Below are 26,650 nucleotides of genomic sequence, written 5' to 3'. Positions count from 1 at the left end.
TGTTACTCTCTCATTTGTTACTTCAAACAATGACTCACTCCTGAGGAGATTAGCAGTTTTCAATTGAATCCTACCCTGCAGGATGTAGTTCTCTCACTTGCTACTTCAAACAATGACATATATATGCAATATATTTTTGGTTTTTATTATTATTATTGTGTTCTTAATCTTATTTTATTTTAAGTGACCTCAGATCCAGAGTAAGAGTTCTTCTTTACACTTGTGCACTGGAAATCACATTAAACAACCTTGAGTTTAGTTTTAGCTGGAACGACAATTTGAAATTGATTGAAAGGAATGAGTTGCCAGTGGAGAGGTTGATTACACTGTTTAAAATATGTGTGGACAAGCACAGGGATCAGAAAGGTTCAGAGCCAGGGTTTCCAACCTTTTAATGCCATGGATCAATACCATTCAGCAAGGGGTCCGAAGATCTCAGGTTGAAAACCCCTGGTTTAGAGGGATTTAAGCCAAATGCAGACCAATGGGATTAGCTCATGAAGACACCTTGGTTGGCATGGGCAGGTTGGGCTGAAGGGCCTGTTTCTGTGCAGTATAACTCTGCAACTTTACAAAAAGCCACACACTCAACGTTTCAGGGACAGCTTCTTCCCCTCCACCATGAGATTTCTGAACGGACAATGAATCCATGAATAATATCGTACTATCTCTTTGCACTATTTATTTTATTTTTAAAATATATACTTAATTGCAATTTATTGATTTTTAAATGTATGTTTGCAATGTATTACTGATGTAAAACAACATATTTCATGACATATGCCAGTGATATTAAATCAGATTCTGAAGTTAATCCATCAAGGGTAACGCCTTCCCCACAACTGAAAATATCTACATGGAGTGTTATTGCAGAAAAGCAGCATCCATCATCAGAGACCTGCACCACCCAAGTCACGCATTCTTCTCGCTGCTGCCATTGGGAAGGAGGTACAGGAACCTCAGCACAGTGGTTCCCAACCTCCGGGCCGCGGAGCATGCAGGGGTGCAGCGGTAGGTGGAACGCACCCAGCAAATCTTTAAGAAAAAAGCCGAAATAAACAAGCAATAAACGTGCTCTACACAAACGGCAATCTCCTCTGATCTGGGCAGACATTTACGTGCCAGGCAGCACCTAATTAATTAGCTTGTTTATTTCGGCTTTTTTCTTAAAGATGTGCTGGGTGTGTTCCGGCCACTGCTGTACCCTCTGCGTGCTTCGCAGCCTGGTATCAGTCCGTGGCCTGGAGGTTGGGGACCACTGCCTTAGCACTCACATTATCAGGTTCATGAACAATTATTATTCCTCAACCATCAGGCTCTTGAATCAGAGGGTAACTTTACTTGCCTTATTATTGAACTGTTTCCACAACCTATGGCCTCACTTTCAAGGACTCTTCATCTCATGATCTTGATATTTATCGTTTATTTATTATTATTATTTCTGTTTTTGATTTTGCACAGTTTGTTGTCTTCTGCACACTGGTTGAATGCCCAAGTTGGTGGGGTTTTTCATTGATTCTGTTACAGTTATTGGATTTATGGAGCATGGTGGCAAAAAAAGATCCTCAGGTTTAGATATAGCAACGTATATGTAGTCTGATAATAAATTTACTTTGAACTTTGAAGAGAGGCTGCCTATTAACCTACTAACCCCGTACATCTTTGGAATCCCACAGCGAAGCATCCAGAGAAAACCCACTTGGTGATGGAGAAAACAATAGACAATAGGTGCAGAAGTAGACCATTCGGCCCCTCGAGTCTGCACCGCCATTTTGAGATCATGGCTGATCATTCACTATCAATACCCAGTCCCTGCCTTGTCCCCGTACAACATACAAACACCTTATAGACAGCAACGTAATCGAACCCTGATGGCTGGTGCTGTAACTCCTACCCTACCGTGCCGCCTCAACAATTTTATTGATTAGACAAAGTGGGTCAAGTGGCGGGAAACAAATTTCTTAAGGTTTTCTGTTGTTTTATACCATTACATATAATTGTGCGATCATTATATCTTGTTTCTTGCTATTTATTGCTACTTATTTATATTTTGCATTTGCACAGTTTGTTGTCTTCTGTACTCTGGTTGATCTTTCATTGATCCTGTTATAGTTACTATTCTATAGATCTGCTGAGTAAGTCCACAGGAAAATGAATCTTTGGGTTGTATATGGTAACATTCTTTTTTTGATAATAAAATTTATTTCAAACTTTGGTGTTTAACGATGATGTTGTGTCCAGAAACACTTCTGGACAATTAATATTATGAAGAATTCATCATTTGAAGGACACCTGATGACCCTACCACGCCCTCCAGATCATTGAGTCCGAGGATTGGATAACCCCATTGTAATCTATCGAATGTTGAAAGGTCTCAATAGGATGGATGTGAAGAGGATGTTTCCTATGGTGGGGTAATCTAGAACTGTAAGACAAAGCCTCAGAACTGAGACGAAGAAGGATTTCTTTACTCAGAGAGTGGTGACTCTGTGGAATTTGTTGCCACAGGCAGCTGTGAGGCCAAGTCTTTGGGTATACTTAAGGTAGAGGTTGATACACAGTAGATTCTTGTTTAGTCAGGGTATGTAGGGATACGGGGAGAAAGCAGGAGGTTGGGACTGAGAGGGAAAATGGATCAGCCATGAAGAAATAGCAGAGAGGATACGATGGGCCAGATGGCTTAATTCTGTTGTAGTATCTTATGGTCTTATGGATATTTGGGTAGGCAGGAAGCACAAGGGCTGGTGACCTCCTGGGGTCAGAGGTCTGTGCAAGTCTGGTATATAAGGCCTGGATTTCGGGATCCTGTGATTGGTGAGTCCCGGAGTTTCTATCGAAGATTAGAGCCCGAAGGGCGAGGACCAAAGTCAATGAATCTGGAAGTCAACAACCATATCTGTGAGATCAATGGAGATTGGAGGCCAGAAATGACACATCATGTGTTTGTAAGAGTAAAGCAGCTTGTTTTGCTGTTGCTGCTTGATCACAGTGGACATGCTGGAAATAAATGAAGCTGAATAACTAACAAGATCATTTAGAACTAGGTGGTGACACTGGCACCACCAATCAATACATAATTAAAAAAATATGACTTACACTAAGTATAATTAAAAATCAAGTCGTGCAAAAAGTACATTGCAATACATAATTTATAAATCAATAAAGTATAATAAGTATATATTAAAAAACTTAAATTAAATAGGTAGTATTCATGAATTCAGGAACAGTTTCTTCCTCTCTGCCATCTGAACGGACATTAAATCCATGGGCACTACTTCACTACTTTCAAATTTCTATTTTTATACTACTTACTTAATTTAACTATTTTACTGTAATTCAGGCTTTTTATTATTAGGTGTTGCATTGTACTGCTGCTGCAAAGACAATAAATTTCCTTACACATTTATTGTATTTTTAATTGTGATACTGAGTCATGCTGTCCAGCAACCCCTGATTTAATCCTAGCCCAATCACAGGACACGTTACAATAACCAATTAACCTAACAACCGGTGCGTCTTTGCACTGTGGTAGGCAATCAACGTTTCCTCTAATTTGTAATGACCAGTGTCTGCCAAAATATAGTGATGTGCAATATTTTTGCCAAGTGACACGTGCACACTGAATTTTTAAGTGGAAGTACAGTTAAAGCTATTCTAAGGATAATAAACTACCAAATCCAGTTTATTGTTCATTGTTTAAAATAAATAAAATAACTATCAATAAGAACTTTGATCTCCTCTGGGTTTGATTGTTTTTGCTCTCAATTATCGGCACTCTCACAATACTTACGTAGCAGGCCATGCAGCGGGGAATGAAGGATTTTCTCACTGGAGCTTTTGCACACCATCCATATGTGATTTGCTTGCTATATAATGCTTTAAAAAGTCAAGTTTTCAAACATCAGTGCACTTCTTCTCACATGCAAATTCTCCAGCAACTTTTGCATCGTGACAGTAGATGCAGGTAACACCAGTTTCTGTGTTGTATATAAATATTTCTCATAGCTGCATCTTCCTGACATTGTGAATCACTAATTTCTTCAGTAAAAAAGTATAAATAAGCCCATTCTAAAATCTGCAGAGAGATCATTGCAAACCCCATGTTGTCAACACTGTCCGCATCGGAAACAGGCAAAGGAAATGTGATTGTGTACGATTGTGTAATATACTTAACATGCCAGCGAGGCAGGGGGTGACAACCTTTTGTGTGCTGGTAGCAGAATGTGTGTGGACACGTAGACCTTAGAGGGAACACTAGAGGAAACCCACATGGTTACAGGGAAAACGTACAGACTCCTTAAAGGCAGTAACAAGAACTGAACCCAGGTTGCCTGCACTGTAAAACTACTGTGCTGATGATATTAAACCTGATTCTGATTCAAGGGTTCATTGTTAAGAAATCTAATGGCAGAGGGGAAGGAGCTTTTGCAGAAAAGTTGAATGTGTGGCTTCTTGTAAAGTCATGGAGTTGTACAGCAGACTAGGAAGAAACGTGATAACACTGCTAATGGACAGAAACACAAAAGTAATCAAATTTAGACATTTGATCACAAAATTCTGTCAACTTTACCACAGCTTTATTAACTTTGTAATCCTGCAGGAATAGAATAATAAAACTGATTTAAATAAACACTGAAGATTAAATGTGAGCTTATCATTAAAAGCAGCAGCTCTGGAAGAAACAATTCCCAGCCTGATAAAACAGAATTTCACAGTAAAGGCCTCAGGTACAAGAAAAACATGCACCACATCATCAATAAGACTCCTGTATGGTACCAGACTCCTTAGGAACTTGCATTCCACTGTTCTCTTCTCCTTTCAACGGGAGACAACCTATTGTACACTTAGCACCGATGAATGTACAAAATAGCTTTTAAGGCCATCGCACAGAAATGATTAAAGTGGTTAGCTCAGTTCATTTAAGGAATCAGCAGTTGGCAGAGAAGAGCCAGCCTGCTGTGCAGAGAACAGACTGGTGAAAAACTGTGTATCGAGACCCACACGACGAGGGAACTTGTAGTTACCTCATCTACAAAGTACTGACAACTCACTGCTCCAATTCAGCAGCTCTAATGAGAAAATTAGGAATGTACACTTTCTGAGCTTACTTAGCAATTCATCAGCTGCAATACTTCCAGAGAATAAACTAATCTAAAATGTAGTTTATGCGTAATAAGAATCTGAAAGACATTACCTTGAATGATCCTGACTGGAATCTCTGCTTTCTGCTGGTGACAAGCTAGTAGAGTGCGCTGAACTTCTCGCGGAAGACTTCATACTCGACTTTTTTGGTGATAAAGACCGTGAGCGTGAACGTAAAGGTTTTTCTTTTAACTTGGGGTGAGATTTAGAACTCTTTTTCTTCTTCTTTTCGTATGGTGACCTGGGAGATGCAGTTTTTAAAAAAGAAATGTGTGAATAAAGTATCGTTGAAATGAAAAGCCTGCTGGACAGTGTGTGAACAAGTTACCCAATAACATCATTAAGTACAGCAGTTATTTATTTATTACTATTATTCCTTTGTTTTTGCATTGTAACATCGGAGTCTTTGCTCCCGTTGTTGCAGAGGCTACCTCTCTCTCACTCCTGTCTGAGATACCGAAGTGCTGGGTTATGGACTGTAGTTTTTGATGGACTCTAGATCAAGGTCTCTTGCAGGGCTTTTGTTATTGCTTGGATAGTGGGAGGGGGGGGATGTGGGGTTGGTGCTTCTGCTGCTGTTTGTGTATAAGGAAGGGGAGGAGGTGTCAGGTTTTGATGCTTTCTATGGGGTTTCTTGCTTTTTGGATGTCTGTAAAGAGTACGAATTTCAGGATGTATACTGTCTATGTTCTATATTAAATTGAATCTTTTGATTTGAACTATGTGCAAAGACAATAATCTATCCCTCAACGTCAGCAAGACGAAGGAATTGGTTGTTGACTTCAGAAGGATTAGCGGACCGCACGACCTGACTTGCACTACCTTACTTTCCCTTTTCCATTTTCTAATTATGATTTACAATTTAAATTTTTATTATATTTACTTTGATTTGTACTTCAGGGAACACGAAGCGCAGTATCAAATATCGCTGCGATGATTGTACGCTCTAGTATCAATTGTTTGGTAACAATAAAGTAAAGTAAGTAAGTTTGTTGTCTTTTGCACACTAGTTGTTGGCCCTGTTGGGCTGGATGATCATTGATCCTATTATAGTTACTGGACATATCCAGTATGCCTGCAAGAAAATGAATCTTAGGATTGTATCTGGCGACATATATGTACTTAGATAATAAATTTACTCTGAAGAAGAGAACATCCAATTTTCCTTACTACCATTAAATACACTCAGCAGGTGGTTTGAATTCTTAAGCATTCTTCACCTTGCTCTTGACAACTCTTCAAATTTATTCAATGAATACTTATCATAAGATAACTGTTAAGAGGCTTAATACCCTCCGCATTAATATTCCACACATCCATATTTGTGGTAGGAAAGCATAACATCGGAAGTTGTGTGGATGGGCAGGTGCGAGAATGGAAAGGGGCTCTTGTTGCTGTTGTTATTTTGTTGCTTACTGTGTTCTACTGAATATTATGGACATGTTACATTGGCACCAGAATGTGTGGTGACATTTGCGGGCATCCCCCAGTATATCCTTAGGCCTTTTTGGGTGCTAATGCAAACGACTCATTTTGCTGTGTTTCAATTAATATCATCATTGTCATTATGTGCCATATCATATGACATAGGCAAATATGGCCTTTTGACCATAATCGTTCTTGGTAAATTTTTCTACAGAAGTGGTTTGCCATTGCCTTCTTCTGGGCAGTGTCTTTACAAGATGGATGACCCCACTCCAGCCATTATCAATTCCCTTCAGAGATTATCTGCCTGGCGTCAGAGTTTGCATAACCAGGACATAATATGTACCAACTGCTCATATGACCTTCCACCACCTGCTCCCATGGCTTTATGTGACCCTGACTGGGGGCTAAGCAGGTGCTACACTTTGCCCAAGGACGACCTGCAAATTAGTGAGCCTTATACCTCCACTGGTAGAGATATATTGCCACCAGAAAGATATGTGATAAATAAATCTGAATCTGAAGTTTGTGACTGGTTGCATCATAGCCTGGTTTGGAAACACCAATGCCTTTGAACGGAAAATCCTACACAAGGTTGTGGATTCGGCCCAGTACATCACAGGTAAAGCCCTTCCAACCACTGAGCACGTCTACACGAAACATTGTTGCAGAAAGGCAGCATCCATTCAGAGATCCTCAGCATCCAGGTCATGTTCTCTTCTTGCTCCTGCCATCAGATAGAAGGCACAAGAGCCTCAGGGCTCACACCATCCCATTCAAGAACAGTTACTACCCCTCAACCATCAGGCTCTTGAATAAAAGGTGATAACTACACACATTTGCCCATCCATTGAGATTTTCCCACAATCAATGATCTAACTTCAAGGACCCAATCTCACTATCTGATGTAATCGTTATCTATTACTATTTATTTATATTTGCATTTGCACAGTTTGTTGTCTTCTGCACTCTGGTTGATCTTTCACTGACTCTGTTATAGTTACTATTCTATAGATTTACCCAGTATGCCCACAGGAAAATGAATCTCAGGGTTGTATATTAACATATATGTGCTCCAATAATAAAATTTACTTTGAACGTGAGTCCTATATTACTGTTAGTGCTCCTTGGCTGAAGGGAAGGAAGTCTAATTTAGTTATGAGCCATGGTTCAGTGGTAGCAATCCTGTTTTACTTATTGTATATTCAACTCCCATAGACAGTAGATAATTAATACTGTAATTCTGTTTAGCAATGACGTAGTCCTCTGCTGAAATGTGAAGGCCTCCAGTGCCCTCCAGGTTGGAAGCAATATTTACAGTAGAAAATCTTGCACCTTCTATTTGTTTGAGATCCAAATTAGATTATTGTCATATACACCAGGGTGCAATGGAATTAACTGCTCATTTAATATCACTTGAATATGTCATGAAATTTGTTGTCTCTGTGGTATAACATAATAGAGGGAAAAAAACATGAATTACAGCTAGTATGTGTTTGTATAATACACAAATAAAATAAATACTGCAAAAACAGAAATTTGAAAAATAGTAGTGAGGGGTAGTGTTCAATATTCATTCAGAAATTGGATGGCAGAGGGGAAGAAGCTGTTTCTGAAACATTGAGCGCTTTTAGGCTTCTGTACCTCCTCCCTGATGGTGGTAATGAGAACAGGGCATGTCCTGGGTGGTGGGGGTCCTTAATGATGATTATCGGCTTTTTGAGGCATTTCACCTTGTAGATGTTCTGGATACTACGGAGGCTGGTGCCCATGATGGAGTTGACTAACTTCACAACTCCCTGAAGCTTATTTCGATCCTGTGCAGTACCAACCCCTTCCCTTTACCAGATGATGATGCAGCCAGTTAGAATCCTGTCCATGGAACATATGTAGAAAACTGCAAGTGTCCTTTATGACATACCAAAACTCCTCAAACTCTTAGTGAAATACAGCCACTTTCTTTGTAGCTGCACAACATTGTGGGCTGAAGGACCTGTACTGTGCTATAATGTTTAAATACAGTGACAGGAGCAAAAAGAAATGATAAAGAGTCCACACTCCCTAAAACACATCCTCCCTTTGTTAATCCTTCCGTCAACCTTTGACTCAGTATTTGCCAATAAATCTTTAATTGCTTCCCGAGTTCTTGAAAGGTCTGAAACCTTAACATCTTTTCTTCCTCCACAGATAATGCCTGAACGTTTGTGCTGGAATTCTCAATGATGCACCTTGTGGAATAACCGAACACAGAATTCATGAAGAATTAATTGAAAACTAAAAAGATCAAAACTGCTGAATGATTCGAGAACATTTCAATCGTAGGAACTAATGTTAGCGGTTAAATGTTTTACAACTGACAAAATTAAATACAGATCACAGCTTAGTTATTAATCTGAGTGAGGTTGTGTGTCACACTAGTTACAGAATACAACACTAGCTAATTATTACTGTAAAAGCCATGCATATAGTTTTTTGTTTGCATTGTATTCTGTGTTGTGGGTGGTCTGGTAGCGTAGTGGACAGCACAATGCTCTACAGTACAGGCAATGAGGGTTCCCGCCGCTGTCTGTGAGGAGTTTGCATGTTCTCCCTGTGGCTGCGTGGATTTCCTCTGGCTGCTCCAGTTTCTTTCCACAGTCCAAAGATGTATGGGTTGGTAGGCTAACTGGTCATTATAAACTGTCCCGTGATTAGGCTAGGATTAAATTGGGGCATTGCTGGGTGGCGTGGCTCAAAAGGCTGGTTGGGCCTATTCCACGCTGTATCTGAATAAATGAATATATTAATTGATTATGGTAACTAATTATGAGTGGGGACCTGGTAAAAGCGGGGGAGTAAGTTACATAATTGTACTTAGTGCTGGTCAGTTTGGCGCTGGAGACCAATGGATGTTACAGCTTTTGACCACTTAAGTTATGTTTAAGTTGCATTGCCTCAAGATTGTTTGCTTTTGCTAGTTGCTTATAAAAGATCAATTGCAATTGTTAAGACTTTTGAAAGATCATTACGGGAGAGACTGGAGGGTGCACCATACAAGAAAAACAATCTGCGGGGGGTCGGCAGCAGTGGACACAGATTTGTTAGAATTGGCAGCTATGTTACAACACTGCAGTCTTTTTTAAAAAAAAGACTGTGTATGAGTATATGTGTATGAGTATATGTGGTCAGAATTTTTAAAAATAACAAATAAATGCAAACCAGAATGACAGTTTTTTCTCTTGGTTTTGCAGATGAAAGCACCAATGATTATGCTCTTCTTTTCATTCAAGGATTTTTCTCTGACAGAAATCTGAAGCAATTTAGACCTTTAGATATCAGCTTCTTTGTGAAATAAATCTGAGGCCGATTGGTGAGAATGTTTATTTAAACTGATAAAAGCATAAGAGATATCCATCCCCAGGCTTCACAGTTCTGTTGGAAAAATCATGATATGAACGAACACTATTTGTGGTTACATCATTATTTTAATATTCTTGACAGATGAATATTTTTCTTACACAAATATGATGAGTGAAATGGCTTTTCATACACAAAGCAGGTTAGCTGTTAAGTAGGAAAAATATATTAACTTTCAAGAGGACTGATAAATGAAATTATCTGATGGAACACCCACAATTGGCCTTCATTACCAAATCACCTATATCATCTCCTCAATTAATCTTGATCTTGCTGTGGTTGCACAGCAACATTCATACTGTTAAACTTTGCAGGGAAATGCTTTTACAGTCAGAGTCATGGAAAAGTACAGCTTGCATGCACCACATGCACTGGCAGTTCCTTCCACACTCTCACCACCCTCTTGAGTGAAGAAGCTTCCCCTCATGTTCCCCTTAAACTTTTCACTTTTCACCCATAACCAATGACCTCCAGTTTATAGTCCCACCCTACCTTAGTGGAAAAAGCCTGCATGCATTTACCCTATCTATACCCTTCTTAATTTTGTGTACCTCTGTCACATCTCCCATCAATCTTCTACAGTCTAAGGAATAAAGTTCGAACCTATTTAATTTTCTGTAACAACTCAGCTCATCACCCCCCCCCCCGCCCCACCCTAGTCCCGGCAACATCCTTGTACAACTTCTCTGTATTCTTTTAACCTTATTTACATCTTTCCTCAAGGGAGGTAATCAAAACAGCATACAATACTCCAAAATAGGCGTCACCAATGAATGGTACAACTTCAACATAACACCCCATCCTCTGTACTCATTACTTTGGTTTATGATGGCCAATGTGCCTTCTTTGGGAATACAACAACGTGAGGCCTCTGCTCGTGGGGTTTGAACGTGAATACTGCATCCTAGCTGTCTACATGATATGCTAGCCAGGTCAGTATGATATAGAGAACAAGCTGTTCTGATACAGCAGGCTCCCCCTCCCCCTCAGCTAATGAATCCAAAGCAAGGGCAGCGACGGTACAATTTGGTGTCAGCGGCATTGCAGGAGTTGTGAATCAGTATTGAACTCAACGTAGGACTACCTTAGGAACTCCAGCTCCTGATTTTTCCTTGGAGTTTACTCCCAAAGCCTTCCTGATGAATGGATGCAGCCGCAAAGCAGGAGAAGATTGAAATCAATGTGGATTCAGTCCAGATCATAATGGGAAAAGACCTTCCAACCATTGAGCACAACTACATGAAATGCTGTCGTAGGAAAAGTAGCGTCAATCATCAGAGATCCTCACCATCGAGGCTATGCTCTGTTCTCGCTGCTGCCTTCAAGTAGAGGGTACAGGAGCCTCAGGACTTGCACCACCAGGTTCAAGAACAGTTACTACCCCATAACAATGAGGCTCTTGAACAAAAGGGGATTATACTCAATTAACCATCCATTTGAGACGGTCCCACAACCAATGATCACACATTAAGGACTCTTTATCTCATGTTCTCGTTACATATTGATATTTATTTACATTAGTACATTTTGTTGTCCTCTGCACTCTGGTTGATCTTTCATTAATCCTGCTATAGTTACTATTCTATAGATTTGCTGAGTATGCACACAGGAAAATGAATCTCAGGATTGTATATGATGACATAAAAGTATTCTGATAATAAAACATACTTTGAACATTCCTTCCCTTAACAATATTGGTAAAATTTATAGCATTAATATATTTATTGCAGTCAAGAGTATGGACTTGAAGATCTGCTACATCATTGCTGTGTAAAGCCATCCTTTGGAGAGAATGTGCTCATAATGTGTGGTCAACAGATGTAAATGAGCAATGGTAATTGGTCCTAGGTAACTTACGGGTCTCAAATGCTTCCTAAATTATTTGAGCATTCTCACCAGGACACCATCTTAACAGATTCCATGCCTCGATCACAGGATGTTTGCTTTGCCCGCTGCTCTACTCTCTCTACACTCATGACTATGTAGCTAAGCACAGTTCAAACAACATCTAAAGAAATGCTGATGACACTCTTGTGATTGATGGTGACCAAGATAGCTTATATACATCAATTGATTGTATAGGCACAGGAGTGTCTGTACGTAAGGGCACCAACAGGAAATGATAAAGTAGTGGTGTTGGGGGGGCGGGTGTGGTGGGCTGGGTTAGTGGGTGCCAGTGTTGATCAGCCTCACTGCTTGGGGAAATTAACTGTTTTTGAGTCTGGCTGTCCTGAGGTGGATACTACGTAGTCTCATCCCTAATGGGAGTGGGGCAAGTAGGCCATAAGCAGGATAAGTGGAATCCTTCATGATGCTACTGGCCTTTTTCCAGCACCTTTCTGTGTATACCTCCTTGATGACGGGTAGGCTGGTGCTACTGATGTGTGGTTCTGTGCTGTATAATTACGACAGTGCTTTGGACAGAAGACTTTGACTTGGCCTTAGTAAGACCATAAGACATAGGAGCAGAATTAGACTACCTGGCCCATCAAGTCTGCTCTACCATTTAATCATGGCTGAACCTTTTTTATCCCCTCAACCACAGTTCCCGGCCTTCTCCGATTAACCTTTGATGCCATGTCCAATCAAGAACCTATCAATCTCTGCCTTATATATACCCAACGACCTGGCCTCCATAGCTGCACGTGGCAAAAAACTGCACATATTAACCACCCTTTGGCTAAGAAGCTTCTCCGCATCTCTGTTTTGAAAGGGCGCCCCTCTATCCTGAGGCTGTGCCCTCTTGTCCTGGACTGTCCCACCATGGGAAACATCCTTTCCACATCATGCTGTGGTGCATGGTATTTTTTGCAAGCAGGGTCAGATTTACAATCCTAGCCATTGCTTACCCGTACATTAACATTCCCACTGCCTTTTTAGCATGCTCCAGCAGATTTTGTTGTTAATAACTTTTCTGGTACTATTTAACCCAATTAAAGAAGCTGCTGAGTAGGACTTGTATTCAATCTCTCAAGTTTTTTATTTTATTTAGAAATACAGCACAGAATAGGCCTTTCTGGTCCTTCGAACCACCCTGGCAATAATCGACCGATTTAACCCTAATCTAGTCATGGAACAATTTACAATGACCAATTAACCTACTACCTGTTGGACTGTGGGGGGAAACCAGAGCACCCAGAGGAAACCAATGCGCACACAGGAAGGAACGTGCAAACATTGCTTACAGAGGAGTTGAACTCTGAACTCATTAAGGTCCATCATTCAGGATCCCCATCACCCAAGATGTGCTCTCTTCTCATTGTTAGCATCAAAAGGGAGATACAGAAGCCTGAAGACACACAGTCAACGATCCAGTAACAGCTTCTTTCATCTGCCATTGATTTCTGAATGGATATTGAACCCAGGAGCACTACCTCACTACTATTTTATTTCCTATTTTTGCACTACTTATTTAACTATTTTATATATATGTATTTATTGTAATTCAGTTTTCTTTTTTCTCTCTACTATTATGTATTGCATTGTACTGCTGTCACAAAGTCATCAAATTTCATGACATTTGATATTAAATGATATTAAACCTGAATCTGATCTCCAACACACTGAACTGGAATAGCATCACACTAACCATTATGGATTCCTGCTGCAACACCACACCATCCAGGAATCAAAGTCACCACAAATTTGATCTGACCCGGACTCATCTGCAAGGTGTTCTTGGCATCATTACTAAACTATGGGCACACTGCGTTCAAATCCTGAACCCAAGCTGTAAATGATGGTAATTCAACAAAGCATCCTTGCACAAACACATGCTCTACCATGTTCTAATAATGATCTTGCCTATTCTTTTTAAATTTTACCAAGTTCAGCTTTTTAAACAAAGCCTTGCTATCTTTAAATGTGAAAATTCTGCATTGTTAAAAGGCAAGTGTAAGTCAAAGGTCACATCTGCAAGTAATTAGTGGTGTTCCGCAGGGATCTGTGCTGGGGCATCTGCTGTTTGTGATGTGTGTAAATGACCTTGATGAAAATGTAGATGGGTGGGTTAGTAAATTTGCAGATGATACTGTGATGTCCTGGTTAAGACTTTTACTGCTATGCTGTAGGTATTTCATTATTAGTGGTTTTCTGTAAAAGCAGTGTGCCATGCTGGAAAGCATGTTGTGGCTTCGGCTAAGTTAAGGACACATGTTGTCCAACTTAGGAAATTCTGATACTATCCTGCTTTCTGTGGGACAGTAGTCTGGTTCGGGAATCTGTTTGGTGAGAGAGAACAGAAGGGAAGATGAATGAGGATGCTAATCCTGTTACACAAGGTGCTTTATGCAAATAGCTGGCTCCAAGGTGGAAGGGTAAATACTCCCAAGAGAATGCCCATTTGTTCGAGATGAGGTGTGTCCCTTCACACAGACCGTGGGCCCAGTGTACAAGTTAAAGATGACTCCAGTATGAGATCCAACTTTATGTGTGCATTTGGACTGGGTCAACTGTAATGGGCCATTTTATTTTTCCTTTTCTTTTTCCCACTGTTTAATAAAGCTGAAATTTGTAAATATACTTCCTTTATAACTTTATACAGTGTACAATTTGATAATTCTTGCCAACTGACAATTAATTGTACAAAGACAGTACTTACACAGCATTCGCTCCAATCAAGGTATCTTTAATCGGAACATCTCTATGTTCCTGTTTGGTTGAACTCCAAATCAATCCAGCCCGTACATTGTTTACAAAGGGTGGCCCTCTTACTGTCGAGTCCTGTAGCTGTTAGCAGGGCTGGCAACGAGCCAAGTTTCTATATGAGTCCAGTGTGGGGGCTTCAATACCAAGATTGGGGTTGTGGATAGTGTAGAAGACTGGCAAAGAATACAGTGTGATATAGATCAGTTGCAGATTGGGCAGAGAAATGGCAGATGGAGTTTAACCCAAAATGTTAAGCATTGTACCTCGGTAGGGAAAATGCAAGGAGATAGTAAAGGGCAAGATCCTTAACGGTGTTGCTGAGCAAAGAGATCTTGGGGTCCAAATTCATAGCTCCTTGAAAGTGGCTACTCAGGTCAATAAGGTGGTTAAAAAGGCTTATGGAATGCTTGCTTGTATTACTCGAAGCAGTGTTCAAAAGTCAAGCAGTTATCTTGCAACTTTATAAAACTCAGGTTAGGCCACATCAGGACTATTGCACACAGTTCTTGTTGCCCCATTATAGGAAGCATGTTGAGGTTTTAGACAGTGTGTAGAAGAAGTTTATCACAATGCTGTCTGGTTTCGAGGGCATGTGCTATCATGAGAGGCTGGACAAATCACCATTGTTTTTTCAGGAGCGGTGGAGGCTGAAAGGAGAACTGATAGAAGTTTATAAGATTATGAGAGGCATAGATAGAATAGACAAGGTATACCAGGGTATAAATGTCTAATACCACAGGACATGCATTGAAGGTGAGTGGGGGTATGTTAAAGGATAATGTGAGGGGCAAGTGAAGGACTTAACTCAAGAGTGGTGGATGCTGGAATACGCTGCCAGGTATGATGGTAGAGGCAAATACATTAGCTTTTAAGAGACATGGATGTGAGGAAGATGGAGGGATGTTGTGTACATAGGAGGGATTAGCTTTTTTTTACTTTCCAACTGGTTTGGCACAATATTGCGTGCCAAAGGGCCTGTTCCTGTGTTGTACAGTTCTATGTTCTGAATGTGGGTATCACTAGGCACTGCCAATCCCAATCGGCCATTCATTGTGGCTTGCTGATCCATTTCAGAGAGCAGTCAATTGCCAATCATGTTATTGTAGATGGGGAGGCACTGATTTATTCACTCATTGCTAAAGAAAGGAAGATAAAACTGAGGTAATATACATGGGGGTCCTTAGTGATGGATGTGTGTAGGTCTGTTGTCACCATTACTGATCTTAAATTAAATCTCAACTTCTCTGGTCAGGATGAACCTAGTATGTATGTATGCTGAACTTCCTATTCAGCAACTTCAACAGCACGACATCATGCCCCACTTCCAAAGCTACATTTTTAAAAAAAGGCTACGAGAAACACTAAAGGCCACCTTGCTCATCTGAACAGACATGAGATTACAAGCATTTACAAGTAGCTTAATGAAGTGCATTGCAATGGCAGCAATACAACCAAAGCCATTAATGGACATACCTGAGGTATCTGATTCTCAAGTTTGACTATAGATGCTGCATCCTAGCTATCTACATGCTATACAAGCTAGGGCAGTATGATATGGAGAGCAAACTGTGCCCATCTTGACGCAGCTGAGGTACTCAGAGAAACAGTAGAGATCGATACAGTTTGGCACCAGGAGTTGCCAGTCAGCGTTGAACTCAATGGATGACTTCAGCTCGGGATTTTCCATTCGGGTTTGCCCCCAAAGCCTTCCCCATGAGTGGATATAGGTGGAAGTCAACTGAGATTTGAAATCAGAGTTTCTCTTCTCCTAGATGAGCTGCCAACCTCAGCTGATGAGCCCCATCTGCCCGAAGCGACTGGTTTTAAGGCACCTGTAACCCGCCTTTGTCCCTTCTCCTGTCAGTAAATACTGTTCCTCTGGCTAAAGCCTCAGGTGAACGCCAGGAGCTGGATTTGGTTTTCCAAGGCTATTTGAGACAAATTTCATAGGGATCATTTAGTAGGTAATGGGAGCTTATCCCCATTATCCACACACCTCCCACCCCAACTTATGACATCCTTAAGGAACATATCTGCATATAACATTATAAAGTGCTCTCCAGTGGTTCAAGACAGCAACTCCCCATTGCCTCTCAAGGGCAATAGAGAGGGGTGGTAAAATACTGGCATGGCCACGTATTTACAGATAGCAAAAACAAAATCCTTCATCAAACTGAAAGTTTAACTTTGTTTCTCTGTATACAAATGTGCTGTGAATACATTTTATTTTTATTTTATGCTTCCACTGCTTACAAATTTTCATTACTATGTAATTTAGAAGGATCTGCTACGCAGGAGGCCTACCGTGATCGCTTTCTGCCACCTATATCGGAGCTGTTACCAACACGATAGGCTGTGGGTACATTCCTGTCCCTCTCTCTCTCCTCGCGTCGTCTTTCTGATGACTGAACTCTTCTCCCATGAGGCGACCTTGATCTACAACCAGGGAAAATATGATGTATTATTAAGAAAGCTGCATAATTGATTACATTTTTCTCAATTTGCCTTGTTTTCTTTTGTCCGAGGAAGGCACTGTGTGAATCAGGGATGAGAATTTTTTCCAGTGACTTCCCTTATCTGCCCTTCCTATTACCCTAGCTTAATCGTGGGACAATATACAATGACCAATTAACCTAATAACTAGCACAGCTTTGAACAGTGGGAGGAAGTACGAACTCCTTATGGAGAACGCCTGTATCGAACTCCAACTACCTGAGCTGTAATTATGATGCACTAAGTGCTATGCTACCATAGCACCACTGCCTCAAGTATTCTCAGAACATCTAAAATATACTTGATCAAGCACTTGAAATGGTCAAAGCATACAAAGATACGGATCAAACACTGGCAAATGGATCAGTATAGATGTGTACTTGATCCAGACAATTGTCTGTTTCAGTCCTGTACCATTATGATGCTACAACTGCAGTGGTTTGCTCTGGGAAGAAGATCATAATGCAGCGGTGTACAATATTCTTTTTGCAGGGAGGGCCAAATTCACCATCTTAACCATCCCAAGAAATACACTCATAAAGTCATAGAATATTACTGCACAGAAAAAGGCCCTACAGTCCATCTAGTCCATGTCAAGCCATTTAAAATGCCTACTCTCACCAATCTGTACTAGGACCATAACCCTCCATACCCCTACTATCCATCTAAATTTCTCTTAAACATTGAAATTAAGCTCACATGCACCACTTCTGCTGGCAGCTCATTCCACACTCTCACCACCCTCTGTTAAGAAGCTTCCCTTATATTTTTCACCTTTCAACCTTACCCTATGACTTCTAGTTGTAGTCCCACCCAACCTCAGCCTGTTTACACTTACCCAACTATACCCCTCTTAATTTTGTATACCCGTATCAAATTTCCCCTCAATCTTTACATTCCAAGGAATAAAGTCCTAACCTATTCAACCTTTCCCTATAACTCGGATCCTCAAGGCCCGGCAACATCCTTGTAAATCTTCTCTGTACTCTTTCAACTTATTTACATCTTTCTTGTAGCTAGGTGACCAAAACTAAATACAATACTCCAGATTAGGTCTCATCAATGTCTAATAGAACTTAAACATAACATCCCACCTCCTGTACTCAACACTTTGATTTATGAAGGCCAATGTGCCAAAAGCTTTCTTTACGACCCTATCTACCTGTAACACCACTTTCAAACCTGTATTCGCAGATTTCTTTGTTCCACAGCACTCCAGTATCCTACCGCTCACCCAATTTAAACGGCAAATTTGGCAGTCCATTTTAACATCAGGCAAAAAAGTGAGGATGGGGCCTTCAAGATTGCTATCAGAGAACAAAGGAAGCCTGGAAAGATACGGCTTGGTAAACTGTTGGAAGCTGGCAGTCATAAAGAAAACATCAAAATCAAGACCAATAGAGCTTGATATGAAAGAACATTAAAAATTACAGAGCCATGCGCAAGAAATGAAAAGACAGATCAATAGTGTTTTAATTGAGTGGTAGAAAAGACTTGAGGGGCAGAATGGACTTCCTATATGTGGCTAAGGGTGACAGACTTAATATATTGCAGAAGGACCAAATAAAATAAAAGCCTGCAGAACATTGCACAGACTACTTTCTCTGAATAACTTGCTATTAGAATCAGGTTTAATACCACTGGCATGTCGTGAAATATATGGTTTTACAGCAGTACATTGTGATAACTAATAAAAAATTATAAATTACAAAAAGCAATATATATAAAAATGAATTAGTGCTTATTGCCAATTAGAAGGACGAGAGGGGATCTGAATGAAACATATAAGATTATTAAGGGACTGGACATGCTGGAGGCTGGAAACATGTTCCCGCTGATGGGTTTAAGAATAAGGGGTAGGCCATTTAGAACAGAGATGCGGAAAAACTTTTTCACTCAGGGAGTGGTGGATATGTGGAATGCTCTGCCCCAGAAGGCAGTGGAGACCAAGTCTCTGGATGCATTATAGAGCCCTTATCGATAGCGGAGTCAAGGGATATGGGGAATTGTGTATGATGGGGAACGGCAGGAATGGGGTACTGATTGTGTATGATCAGCCATGATCACAGTGAATGGTGGTGCTGGCTAGAAGGGCCGAATGGCCTACTCCTGCACCTACTGTCTATTGTCTATAATATTCTTCCAAATTCAAAGTGCATTTATTATCAAAGTATGTATATTATATACAACCTCGAGGTTTGTCTCACAGGCAGCCACAAAATAGAGAAACCCAATAGAACCCATTAAAAAATACCTAAAGTCTGACAGCCAATGTACTAAAAAACGAACAAATTGTACAAACAATAGAATGTAAGCAAATAATGTTCAAAACTAAGTTGACGAAAGTGAGTTCACAAAGGCAATCGCAGCCAGTCCAGATGCCCATTAGTTGCAGGCTACAGTGTAGAGACAAGTAAAGCTGGCTGAGCAGTGAGCTGAACACCAGCCCACAATCCAAAGACATACCAGTTGGTAGGTAAATTGCCCAGTGATTAGACTAGAGTAAAAATCAGGGCTTGGTGGGCAGCACAGCTTGAAGGGCCAGGAGGGGCTACACTGCACTGTATCTCAATAAATAAAAAATAATGGGAATTTGAATAAGAGTGCAACTCCCCACAGTTTGGTCAGTGTGTGTGGAAACAAAGTGAATTTATGCTGTGGATACAGGCACAGATTTGGGCATCTTCAACCTCGAGTCTACTGGAGGAATTTTTCCCCATGTGGTCGATTCCCCTCTCCCTGCCCCCTCCCCACTCTCAGTCCACAACAGAGACCTATATCAGAATCAGGTTTATTATCACTCACATATGACATGAAATTTGTTTCTTTGCAGCAGCAGCAGTACAGTGCAATACATAAAATGTCTGCAGTACTGTGCAAAAGTCTTGACACTCTAGCTACATATATGTGTACATATAAAAGTAACAGTACTGTTTATGAGTATAGACATGATGGGCAGGAGGGCTTGTTTCGATATGACTAACACTGAAGCTGTAGGCAACTTTGCATCAAGCACAAGGGGAACTACAGAAGTCCAGAACAAACTCATGTCTCTGCTGAAGGCTGATTTTAAATTGAATTAGTTCTGGCTGTGTCCTAGATAAATATCCATACTAATTGGATATAGTTATTAAACGATACAGCATGGAACCGGCCCTTCTGCCATCCAGCAACCCACTTATTTAACCCTAGCCTAATAGGACAATTTATATTGACCAATTATTCTATGCAATGTTTGTCAGAAACAAACATACAGCATTTGAGGAACTCAGGCAACATTTATGGAGAGGAATAAACAGCTGACATTTCAGGTCAAGACCTTTTGTCAGGACTAGTACAAGAGTTCATGAAGGGCCAGCACAAGAGCATCTTCCAAGAGAACCACAACTTTGTCGTAGGGTTTGGGTGCTTGCGTGCCTCAATGACCCTAAGAGCTATGTTGCTGGAGTCAGGGCTTTAGGCATTGGCTCTTGGTGGGGTCACCCATGCCAAACAGGTCAAAGGGTAGAGGCCAGACTGAGTGGTCCACTGGTCCTCCATGCTTGGGGGTTCAGCTCAGGCCTAACAACCTTGACTGGTCAAACAAAACTGTTTCGGAAACAGCAATGAAGAATCCTTCTACATCAGAGTGTGACCCTTATTCCTGAGTCTCCCCTAGGGCTTGCATGACTGAGAGGAAGCTACTGACATGACGAAGGAAGGCCTGAACATCGTCAAAGATGGAGGACCCTCACTGCTGTTTAAATGCCAGTGGTGTAATGGACAGTAAGTAGGCAAGTAGAAGAACATGGTACTGAGGTAAAAGTCAGTTGTGGTCTCACTGAAAGAGCGGGATACAAAGGGCTAAATGGGCTAAATGATTTTATTTCTTATGTTCTGCTGAGGTAGAATATGTAATAACTTTGAGAACACACCTCGAATGTCGAACACTTCTGTATGCACTGGGCAGAGAATGCTTTGCTTTTGACCGCGACCTTGACCTTGATCTAGATCTTGATCTGGATCTTGATTTCAGGCGATATCTGGGACGTGACCGAGATCGTGACCGGGACCTCTTTCTGTGCTTTTTCTCTTTCTTCTTCTCTTTTTCTTTCTCCTTTGAAATTCTTTCGCTTTTCACTGAGATGTGACGTGACACTTTCACTTCAGTTGCTGGAACAATGTTGTAAGAAATTTCACTAGTGACCTACAGAGGAGCAAGAGATAAAGTTTATAAAACCCTTCAAAGCCAAGGAAATGTTTTCTTCTCTTTCTAGTTCAAAGCAAATTTTTATCATCAAACTACATATAGTCAGCCCTCCTTATCCGTGGGGGAATGGTTCTGGACCCCCCCCCCCCCCACGGATACCAAAAAACACGGACGCTCAAGTCCCTTATATAAAATGGCATAGTATTTGTGTATAACCTACGCACACCCTCCCGTATACTTTAAATCATCTCTAGATTACTTATAATACCTAATACAATATAAATGCTATGTAAAAGTTGTTATACTGTATTGTTTAGGGAACAATGACAAGAAAAAAGTCTGTACATGTTCAGTACAGACGCAACCATCATAGCCCTTCTGGGAATGCTGATGCTACCTTGGCATCAGCCGATCCCGATTCTCCCGTGATCTTTACATTCTTGAGGCTGTAGCGCTTCACATAGCCAGCCAGCCATCCCTTTACTTGTCTTAAACTCTTTTCTCTCGCTCTCATCAACCCCATCACAGTAGTGCTTTTTCACATATAATTTGGCCATCGACAGGGATTTGCTTCTGTGACATGTCCTCTAGCCACTCACTTAATGCTTTCTCAGTCTTCGCAAGCACTTGATCATGAACCAGAGAGACCACTTTTGCCGTTGTAGGGGCAGCACTAACACTTCCACGAATTTCAGCTTCTTTCTGCTTTATTGTGCGAATGCTCAATTCGTTCTTACTGACCTTATGGCCCACTTCGGAAAGCAACATGCCACTTTTCAAAAGATCTAAGATTTCTACTTTCTCGGCAAGAGATAGCACTTTACTCTTAGCCTTTGAGGAATTGCTTTGACCACCTAATTGCTTTTTAGGAGCCATTTTTTCACAGAAACAAAGTAGTGACCCAACGAGACGTGCAGCGAACAATGCTCAAACAACAAGTGCTGGAGAGAGAACTTCCGGGTTTTCCCAATCCGTGGTTGGTTGAATCTGCGCACGTGGAACCCGTGAATAAGGAGGGCTGACTGTAAATCTCCTCATACACAACCCTGAGATTCATTTTCCTGTGGGCATACTCAGCAAATCTATAGAATAGTAACTATAACAGGATCAATGAAAGATCAACCAGAATGTCGAACACAACAAACTCTGCAAATGAGATAATGAGATAAAGAGTCCTTAAAGTGAGATCATTAGTTGTGGGAACATTTCAATGGATGGGAAAGTGATTATAGCTTCCCTTTTTGTTTCAGAGCCTGATGTTTGAGGGGTAGTAACTGTTCTTGAATCTGGTGGTATGAGTCCTGAGCTCTTGTACCTTCTACCTAATGGCAGCAGCGAGTAGAGTGTGGCCTGGGTGGTGGGGTCTCTGATGATGGATGCTGATTTCCTGTGACAGCATTTCATATCTATTTAAAAAACCACAGCAGGGTGCTTCTTCACAGGCTAAAAACACTGGTATTTACATACAAGCAGATTTTGCAATTCAATGACAATTGGGAGCTAATTATTAATGGCCTGGATTTTTCTCTCAGCCACAAAGTATTGGCATTTACCACTGACCTCAATAATACAGCAATGAAAGATCTGCCTAATCTGTGACATGGACCTTCGATCAGTTTACAGAATTAGATCTAAATGATCCCTAGTGGCCAACAGCCGTGATTTAATTCAGAGTTGGTTAAGTGGCCACTTTGAAGAATTCCCACAGGCAGAAATATTTCGCCAGCCTTATAAACGTTCTTCAGTGCAAACTAACACTGGAACATACATGAGTAAATGTAAATAAAAATTTACAACCTAAAGACAGTGACAGCGATTTTTTTGATAACCTGGGAGTCTTCTTCCCATTCGTCTGCAAAACACTTTGATTTCTTCTCTTTTAATGTCTCTTTTACCCTTTACAAGGTGGTGGGGTCCTATCGGAGTTTGTGAACTACAGCTGAGGTTCTTCACGGCGGTGGCTTCTCACTTTCAGAGCTTGCCCAGCAGTCTAGAAGATGCATGCCTTCAGGGCTTGGCCTTGTGGACAATCCAATTCCTCACAGATGTCGCCAACTGAAGTGACACTACAGATTGTAACATCGAAACAGCGAGCTGTTGGTTTCCCTCTCATTAGGGGCAGAAGCAATACCTCTCTCTCTCTCTATTAGTGAGTGAGAGAGAGAGAGCCTGTCTGAGATGTCGAAGTGCTGGGTTGGACAGTAGTTTTAGATGGACCTAGATCATGGTCTCTGGAGGCTTTGCTATTGCTGCATGGTGGTTGGTGCTGAAGCAAGTGCGGGAAGGGGAAATGGGGCTTTGGAGTTCTAACGTTTTCTGTCATTCATCCTTTGGGTATTTTTTCTTCTGTTTTGCGGATGTCTGCGAAGAGCAAGGATTTTCAGGCTGTATACTGTATAGGTTCTCTGATATTGAACCACTAAGCATGACTGAAAAGAATCATATGGTAACGATGTAAGTTTATAAAACTCTGGTTAGACCATGCTTGGAATATTGTGCACAGTTCTGGTCACCTCATCACAGGAAGAATGTGGAAGCTTTAGAGAGAGTGCAGAGGAGGTTTAACAGGATGCTCTCTGGTTTAGAAAGCATGTCTTATGAGGAAGCATTAAGCGAGTTAGGGCATTTCTCTTTGGAGAGAAGGAGCATGATAGGTGTTAAGATGATAAGAGGTATAGATGGAATGGGTAGCCAGAGACTTTTTCCCCAGGGTGGAAAAGGCAGAATTTCAAGGTGACTCGTTGAAAGCATGGCATTGCGGGGGGGGGGGGGGGGTGGGGTGGACTGCTAGTAGTTATTTGGTTTTACAGAGAGTGTTAAGTACATGGATGTACTGCTGAGGGTGGTGGTAGAGAATGATACATTAGGGACATTTAAGAAACTTTTAGGTAGGCACATGGATGATAGAAAAATAGAGAGCTATGTGGGATGGTAGTGTTACACTGATCTAGGAATAGGTTAAAAGATCGGCACAATCCCGCCGCTGCACAAGTTTGTATGTTCTCCCCGTGACCGCATGGGTTTCCTCTGGATGCTCTGGTTTCCTCCCACAGTCCAAAGATGTACTGGTTAGTAAGTTAATTGTTTGTTGTAAATTGTCCCTTGATTAGGCTGGGATTAAATCTGGGTGTTGCTGGGCGGTTTGGCTTGAAGGGCTGTAAGGGCCTATTTCGTGCTGTATCACAACAAACAAACAAACAAACAAATACATAAACAAACATTCTGGGCCATTGGGCCTAGTTTTGAACTATGGTCTACAAGAGGCTGGATAAGCTGGGACTGTTATCCCTGGACTAAAGGATGCTGAAGGGTTTATGAGGTTTAAAGGTTTATATAATGAAGGTGATGGATGTTCAGAGTCTTGTTCCTGTGGGTAGTGGAGTCTAAAACTAGAGGGCTTAGGATTAATGTGAGAGGGGAAAGATTTTAAAGGGACCTGAGTAACTCTTAGATAGACACATAAATGATAGCAAGACAGGGCTATATGGAAGGGAAGGGTAAGATTGATCTATCACGAGCCGAAGGGACTGTACTGTGCTGTTTTATGTTCTAAAAACAAATATTATGCTATTTCCAACAGGGACAGCTACGTGAAGCTGGATTACTGGAACACGAACAACATTTTACAAGATTTACTTGAATAAGACAGAATACAAGGAGAAATATGAGACTCTTGTTAAAAGCCATTTACAGCAGTGAGCCTTGTTAACCAGAAGCACAAGCTACAGCATAAAGGAGAATGATTGGTAGGCCACCCACAAGCTGCAGTTCTGCTGGAAATGCCATTGCTCGGAAACAGGTATACTGCACTGCCAAAGCAACACACACAAAATGCAGGAGGAACTCAGCAGGTCAGGCAGCGTCTATGGAAAAGAGCAAACAGTTCATGTTTCAGACCGAGACCCAGTTTATGCTGGTGTTTATTCTGAGAAGGAGTATTTCTTCTAAGAAGAAATATATTCTGTGGTCACTTTATTTGATACCTCTTTTTGCACTACTTAAATCTTCTTCCTTTTATAAATACAGTTCTGTGCTAAAGTCTTAGGCACATATATATAGCTTAGGGTGCCTAAGACTTTTGCAAAGAACTGTAGTAATTTTATGCATTGCACTGTACTGCTGCCACAAAAAAAAATCATGACATATGTGAGTGATGATAAACTTGATTCTGATATGGGTCTCTATTGTGGACTGAGAGTGGGAAGGGGGCAGGGAGAGGGGAATCATGGTTGGGAAAAGGGGAAGGGAGAGGGGAGGGAGCAAGAAGCACCAGAGAGACATTCTGTAATGATCAATGAACCAATTTGGTTGGAATAAAATTACCTTGCCTGGTGCCTCGGGGCTGGCTGTGTCTGTACCCACAACACCCCTCCCCCCTGGTACTCTTTCTCTGCCATCCATTCCACCCCTCCCATGGTACTCCACCCTCACCATTCACAACATCCTTTGCTCCCGCCAAATTTACAAACTCACTGCCCAGTCCATGTTGACAAATACAGTTATATGCAAATGTCTTACACACCCTAGCTATACATATAAAACTCACAGTACTGATGTAATTTACAGATTTTTATTACGCATTGACATGTAGTGCTGCCGCAAAACAAATTTCACAAATATGCCAGTAATATTAAATCTGATTCTGTACCCAATAAAGTGGCCACTGAGTGCGTGTTTGTGGCCTTCTGCTGTAGCCCAATCACTTCGAGGTTTGATGGTTGAGAGATGCCCTTCTGCACACCACTGTTGTAACGCACCGCTCTGTTTCTTTCCTGTCAGCTTGACCCGGTCTAGTTATTCCTCTCTGACCTTTCTCATTAACAAGGTGTATTTGCCCACAGAGCTGCCACTCACTGGATTTTTTTTTGTTTTTCACACCATTCTCTGTAAACACTTGAGACCGCTGTGTGTAAAAATTCCAGCAGTTTCTGAGACACTCAAATCACTCTGGCTCCAACAATCATCTCACAGTCAAGTCACTTTGATCACATTTCCTCCCCATTCTGATGTTCAACAACTTAACTTCCTGACCACCTCTGCACTGGCTTCCTTTACAACGGCGACTAGATCTCAGGTGCTGAGACTCCGTGCTTGTGGAAAGACATTTCCAAACGATAAGCCAGAGGTAGAGCGCTTCAGATGAACTGTAGCTTGTCTGTCAGGGTACAGTCCAATCCAACCCTAACTGTTCACACCTACCTACACTAATCTCCAGTAAATACCTTCCAATGGCTGTCCTTGTTCAGCCTCAAGCCTCAGCAGTTTAAACTACAGGCAGTTACTTCAGGGATATGCAGACTCGATTGCAATGCGCCAGCCGATAAGAGATGCCTACTAATATAATTCACTCATATTATT

The 26,650-nt window shown here is 41.2% G+C and overlaps 1 protein-coding gene across 6 annotated transcripts in view; it reads right to left on the bottom strand.

The window, feature by feature from the left end:
- The window catches only part of sfswap (splicing factor SWAP), a 176,474-nt gene that overhangs the window by 28,521 nt on the left and 121,303 nt on the right, over positions 1-26,650 (bottom strand). For 5 of the 6 annotated variants that reach the window (XR_009516562.1, XM_059994587.1, XM_059994588.1 and 2 more), the window contains 3 exons: positions 21,018-21,289; positions 16,915-17,046; positions 5,195-5,383 (listed from right to left, as the gene is read on the bottom strand). Coding sequence is in view for 4 of the 6 variants with exons in the window: in XM_059994587.1 (XP_059850570.1) it covers positions 5,195-5,383; positions 16,915-17,046; positions 21,018-21,289 (593 nt within the window). In the remaining 2 variants the exon portion in view is untranslated. Of the gene's footprint in view, positions 1-3,790; positions 3,877-5,194; positions 5,384-16,914; positions 17,047-21,017; positions 21,290-26,650 lie in introns of all 6 variants that reach the window. The other variant, XR_009516563.1, reaches the window with a different exon arrangement.

The sequence above is a fragment of the Hypanus sabinus genome, chromosome 18 (assembly GCF_030144855.1).
Source record: "Hypanus sabinus isolate sHypSab1 chromosome 18, sHypSab1.hap1, whole genome shotgun sequence".
Lineage (NCBI taxonomy): Eukaryota > Metazoa > Chordata > Chondrichthyes > Myliobatiformes > Dasyatidae > Hypanus > Hypanus sabinus.
This window is presented reverse-complemented; position numbering and strand designations above follow the sequence as displayed.